Source organism: Loxodonta africana, chromosome 1 (assembly GCF_030014295.1).
Source record: "Loxodonta africana isolate mLoxAfr1 chromosome 1, mLoxAfr1.hap2, whole genome shotgun sequence".
NCBI classification, from domain to species: domain Eukaryota; kingdom Metazoa; phylum Chordata; class Mammalia; order Proboscidea; family Elephantidae; genus Loxodonta; species Loxodonta africana.
Window position 1 is genome coordinate 131,001,361 of NC_087342.1, and position 6,595 is coordinate 131,007,955.

At 34.8% G+C, this 6,595-nt stretch overlaps 1 protein-coding gene across 2 annotated transcripts in view; it reads right to left on the minus strand.

Moving 5' to 3' along the window:
• Positions 1-1,117: 1,117 nt before the first annotated feature.
• LMBRD1 (LMBR1 domain containing 1) overlaps positions 1,118-6,595 on the minus strand; it is a 184,492-nt gene continuing 179,014 nt past the window's right edge. The window contains exons 15-17 of one of the 2 annotated variants that reach the window (XR_002784952.2): positions 6,509-6,593; positions 1,861-1,952; positions 1,567-1,681 (exon numbers count right to left, since the gene is read on the minus strand). Coding sequence is in view for 1 of the 2 variants with exons in the window: in XM_010586811.2 (XP_010585113.1) it covers positions 1,565-1,681; positions 1,861-1,952 (209 nt within the window). In the remaining variant the exon portion in view is untranslated. Of the gene's footprint in view, positions 1,682-1,860; positions 1,953-6,508; positions 6,594-6,595 lie in introns of both variants that reach the window. The other variant, XM_010586811.2, reaches the window with a different exon arrangement.

Below are 6,595 nucleotides of genomic sequence, written 5' to 3' on the forward strand. Positions count from 1 at the left end.
TCACAGCAGAGGGATGAAATGATAAGTTTTGTATTTTAAATGTTGAGGAAAAATTGAAACAAATCAAGACTTCTACTGAGGAAGTTCAAGAACCAGTGAGTGGCAGTGAGAATGGAGAATAGGGGAAATAAGGCAAGAGTATTTAGAAAGTAGAATCAACACGACCTCTTGATCGGTTGGATAAATCAGGTGTATATACGAGATAACGAGGTCTACCTGATGTTTAGCTTGGGCAGTGAGATATATGCTGTGCCACTTGCCAAAAAACAATATAGGAAAAAACTTGGTATACCCAGAAAAATGTGGAGTTCACAGATTTCAATATGTTGCATTTGAAGTAGTTGTTTCCAGGTAAAGTTAAGTAAAAGTTTGGCACTCAGGACAAGGGTAATACAGATGGAAGCCAAGGGTATATAAGACTGCCCAGAAAGCACATGTGAAACAGGAACAGAATGGAACCCTGTTGAATAACGTTAAAGCAGGAGAAGCCAAACATGAAAGCTGTGAAGGTTTGTCTAAAGAGATAGGCAAAGACTTAAAACAGTAAAATGGTACAAAAATCAAGGGAGAAAAGAATTAAGTTGGAGATGATTATTAATGCTGAAGTCTTTTTCGGAAATCTCATGGTATTTTATTTCAATGATAACATGTGTTTTTTTATGTGTTCCAATTTGCTCATGTTAGTAAACTAGAGTATCATTTGTAATGATTTTCCACTACCCAGAATGTGTTCAAAACACCCTATCAATATTAAAATACTAAATAGCTTTTACTATACCTTTTGCAAATTTCAAATCTTTAGAATAAAAAAACTCTAAAGCCAAAATTAGATGGCATACATCTGAAACAGATCAATAAACTGATTACATTTCAGAGTTATTATTCTTGACGATACTCCATATGTGCTGGAATAGCAACATAAACATAAATAGCTATAAAGCAAAAACTCTCTAAAACAACACACGCCTTAAATATTGGAGAGGTGGTAAGATCACTGTTGGATTAATATTTGAACACTGTAACACATTTTGGAACGCCAAGGTCTTAAAGAGCTAAGCAGATTAAAATCTATGAGCAACACTAAGGATTTTACATAAAAAACTTAAAACATATTACATACGGGAATAACATTTATTTATCAACTATATTGTGAATATTATCTATTAGCCAATCAGATATAAACACTTTAAAATTCCACATTACTCTAGAGACTCAAAGGCACAAATACAAGTGATTTATTATATATTTTTTAAGGAAACAAAAGGAAATACTAGTTCTGGAAGATTTTTAATCAATTCGACACTATTACATATTAGAGAAAAAAATTTTCCACAAACATTCCTTCACGAAGCTAGTAGTTTTATATTTACATAGTATTATTTTTAATAATTTTAAATGTGAATCTATGATACAATAATGTTATTTCAGAAAACATAAAAAATATAGATTTTTTTAAACAGCCATGCTCCCATTTTTGATGAAAGCTAATTAGTTCATCTTAATACTAGTTGAACACTTTAAAAAAGCATAACAGGTATTCAGTCAGCTTTAAGAGAGAAGGTTGTCAAACAGAATAGACAGAGGGCTCATCATCACTTATGTCTGAATCATCTTCATCTACTCCTTCAATGACTGATTTCTTCCCTTTACAACAGGATACAATTAATCCAATCAAGAAGACCTGTAAATTTAAATAAACTGTGTTATTTCCTAAATATAAAATCATTTACAAAGCAATGCATTAAGTCCAGTGGCACTACTGTGATAGAAATGAACTACAATAACATATACAATTAAAAGAGTTTTTTTTTTAATTTTAACTAAGGAATGTTGAATCATCCCTGGGATACCTATACTTACCCCAAGAAAGGCCCAGTTACCAAAATAGTATGCAGCACTAAAGAACCAGAACTTATGAAGGAATAGGTATGTCCGAGTAACAGTACACTGATCTATAAAAGAAAACAAAGAACATTGGTGTGAGAGTTTCTTTCTTAAAACTGACTGCTTATACTGCATCTAAAGAGTATTAATCAAAGCTAATGACCAAGGTCATACAGCTAGTAAGGGTTAAAAATGAGACCGAAGTCTAGGTCTGTCTCCAAAGCCCATTCTTTCAAACATCTTAATACAGTGTTAAAGTACCAATTATTAAAACCAAAACCAAACCCTCTGCTGTGGAGTTGATTCAGACTCATAGCGAACCTACAGGACAGAGAAGAACTCCCCATATGGTTTCCAAGGAGTGGCTGGTGGATTTGAACTGTCAATCTTTTGGTTAGCAGCTGACCACTTAAACACTGCATCAGCAGGGCTCCAAATTACCAACTAGTAAGGCCTATTTTATTTTTAAATTTTATTGTGCTTTAAGTGTAAGGTTACAATGCAAATTAGTTTCTTATTCAAAAATTTATACATAAATTGTTTTGTGACATTGGTTGCAATCTCTATAATGTGTCAACGCTCTCCCCCTTTCCACCCTGGGTTCCCCATGTCCATTCATTTTCCTATCCTTTCCTGCCCTCTCATCTTTGCTTTTGGGCAGGTGTTACCCACCTGACTATCTTGGAGGAAGTATAATCAGAATGCTCCTTAGAAGCAAGGATGGTGAGACTACATCTCACATACTTTGGACATGTTGTCAGGAGGGATCAGCCCCTGGAGAAGGACATCATGCTTGGTAAAGCAGAGGGTGAGCGAAACAGAAGAAGACCCTCAATGAGATGGATTGACACAGTGGCTGGAACAACGGGCTCAAGCATAGGAACAACTGTGAGAATGGCACAGGACCGGGCAGTATTTTGTTCTGTCGTGCACAGGGTTGCTGAGTTGGAACCGACTCAATGACACCTAACAATAGCAACATTTGACTGAATTAAGAAGTAATATGTTCCTCACGTGTCTTATTGTTTGTTTTATAGGCCTGTCTAATCTTTGGCTGAAAGGTGGACTTTGGGAGTGGCTTCATTTCTGAGTTAGCAGGGTATCATTTTAAAATATTAATGTCAAACCAATAGAATCACAGATCTTAAGAGTGAAAAAAATATTTGGCTCATTGAATTTATTTCAAATAGAAAAATCATTTTAAGCTAGAATGCCAGACATATCCTAAAACAAGAAGTTGATAAAGTTTTCCTGATGAACATCAAGAAAAAATGAACAAAGTTGTCACAGTTGTACTTTTCCAAGAATCTAAATCTCAGGACAGCTCACACCTGAGAGATATCTTTGAGCATTTTTTTGTTAAAACAACGCTATTGAAAAAATGGCTGCCTTTTCTAAAGAAATTAAAAAAAAACATTATTTATTGGTATGCTTCCTACTTAAACTTTAGATAGTATTAATACTTGGAATTAAAAATAATTCATACGCTTTTCTCCTTCAAATAAAATATGAGTTTTAAAAAGAAAGTGGCAGGCTGGTTTTTTGAAATTTGTGTCAGGCTCCATATTAGTTTTATACAAATACATTATTCCCAATAACAAATTCATATAAATATATTGACACAAGTCTAGTACTTGGAATCTAAGGAAATACTTGTTTATTCAAACTATTCAGAAAGGTTAGCACTGAATGTAACTGAGTGAAAAATTACATATGCTACAGCTACTGGAGGATAACAATTTCAAATTTCAGAGGGAATTCATTCTATAGAAAATCTTTATCTCACAAGGCAATTTCTATTCAGTCTATTAATTACAAAACTGTGATTTCTGCATATTTTATCCAAACTGGAGAATGGCAAAAAAGAAAAAGAAAAAAAAATCAACATGCAATTTGGAAATATATTGATGATTAAGAAATTACACCTTTTATTTCTATTTTTAACTCTTTTCAGCTTCAATAAGTATGTGCTATTTTCTCTTAATAGTCCGAGAAGCTGCACTATATAAAGAACGGGGCATCTGGATTGGAGGAAGACTCATCAACAATTGCGTTATACAGATGACACAACCTTGCTTGCTGAAAGTGAAGAGGTCCTGAAGGACTTACTGATGAAGATCAAAGATCACAGCCTTCAGTATGGACAACACCTCAACAAAAAGAAAACAAAAATCCTCACAACTGGAGCAATAAGTAACATCATGATGAACAGAAAATACTGAAGCTGTCAAGGATTTCATTTTACTTGGATCCAAAATCAACATCCATGGAAACAGCAGTCAAGAAATCAGAAGATGCATTGCAGTGGGCAAATCTATCGCAAAAGACCTCTTTGAAGTGTTAAAAAAGCCAAGATGTCACTTGGAAGACTAAGGTGCGCCTGACCCAAACCAGGGTGTTTTCAAGCTGGACGATAAGGAAGGTTGAAGAAGAACTGATGGCTTTGAATTGTGGTGTTGGTGAAGAATACTGAATACACCATGGACTGCCAAAAGAATGAACAAATTGTTTGGGGGAAAATATAACCAGAATGCTCCTTAGAAGCAAGGATGGTGAGATTATGTCTCACATACTTCGGACATGTTATCAGGAGGGATCAGTCCTTGGGGAAAACATTGTGCTTGGTAAAGTGGGTCAGTGAAAAAGAGGAAGACCCAAAACAATATGGACTGACAGTGGCTGCAACAATGGGCTCAAGCACAACAACGATTGTGAGGATGGCGTAGGACCGAGCAGTGTTTTGTTCTGTTGTACATGGGGTAGCTATGCGTCAGAACCGACTCGACGGCACCTAATAAAATAACAGCGACAACATTTTCTCTTAAAAAACAACTGCGCAGACACCTTGTATTCCAGTTTATTAATAGGGATGGAATACATCTTTTTTTTTTTTTGGCTGCCACAGTTTTCCAAAAAATAGCATTTAGGTTATATTTTATTAAAATACAAGACCTGTTATGAAAGCACAATCTAAATTTTGCCTATTCTAGTCCCTTTCACTGTACTTCAACATTTATTTCTGAATTGCTCAATACCAGACTAGATAAAACAGTCTCTTTTTCTGGCAGAAAAACATGCAGTTTAATAGAGAAGCAACCTCTTCTTTTCACGAACTAATTTCTGTCTATTGATCCCCAAAGGGGTTCTTTCATATTCTTTGCTTTCCTTTCGATAGAAAAATGTAGAAGAAATATTCAAAGTGCCTAAGAAACCCCCCAAAAGCCTTCAAGCAACAGTGGCTGAATGAATGTTTCTCTCCCTTCCTACAGTTCCTGAGCACCCAAGCTTATATTACACTGGTGCTAGGAGCTCAGCCTGGAAGAGGAGATCCCTGCACAGACAATTCCTTATCATTTGCGAGATGCTTCTGCAACATTTTATTGTCCTTTCTATCACAGAACTTGCTTCATAGTAGTAACTTTTCAACTAGTCATTTTTCCCATTAGATAAGCTGAAATGTTCCAAAATACCCATCAGAGTACCAGGCAGTCATATTCTAAAATTACTATTTGTTAAAGTGAACTAAATTCAAAAGGAAGAAGTATTTTATTTAAAAATTAATATTGCTAAATAATACACTTTCTAAATTTCTTTTGACTAAAATCTGACCAAATTCCTAAGGTGTGAAAACAAAATACTTGAATATGTTTTGAAAATGAAAGTGTAACTAAAAGGCGGCATGGTGGGATGAGGCCAGGCACTGGCCTCTGACAAACCTGGTATTGAATGGCCACTACATTGTTACATGAAGGGGCAAATATGAAAAAATATAACTGTCGAGCCTCTGCACTTGTAACACACAGCCATCTTTCCTTCAGTATTATTGTGAGGACCAGACGAAATATATCAAAACCTCTGTGCACAGTGGCAATTGGCATAACCTAATCCATGATACAGAACATAGTTCTGAAAAGCTGCTCAAACGGTTGCAGGATAAATACCTAATCTTTAGATTTTGGAAGCACAGGTCCAACAATAGTAAGGAAAATAATTACTTAGGCATTAGTATCATGACTACTCTGTAAATGTTCATTTTTCTGCTTCTACAGTCAGAACATACAAACAGATTTGGTGAAATTCAAATGTATGTAATTCAGTTACAGGATATACTCCTAAATAGTAATATAACTCTAAGTAAAAGTCACCAATTTGAATGTTTCAAAAATGAAGATGGGGAAGCTGGGAACTATGTAAAAAATGTATATACATATATATATTTTACACACATATTACACACATACACCATATTTTTACACAAATGTGTGCCTTCTACATTTGTTTTTCAACTGCTCCTTTCCCCTGCAAGGCATTTTCGTGATGGTGCTATGTTAATTTTTTTTTTTACAGCAATATGTAAAAAAAATTGACACAGTGGTGCTTATGAAAATATCTCACAGAAGGAAGGCACGGTTAGCAAACATAGGTGAGTATTATTTGTGCAAAACATGGTGTATTTATATTGCACACACAAGTTTACAATTATTTTAAAAATAAGAACATTATCTTCCATGGCTTCCATATTACCTGAGTTTCACTGTACAAGTAGAAACCTGTTTTGAAAAAAGTCACTCAAGATTCTCAACATTCCTAATGCTCTAAACTCAAAAAATAAAAGTTCTGTTACCTATTTCCATGCTTAAAGATATTTCGGGAGTCAGAGCTTGACTGAATTAGAAATTTCAGTGCCAGCACAGGGATTATAAAACAGTCT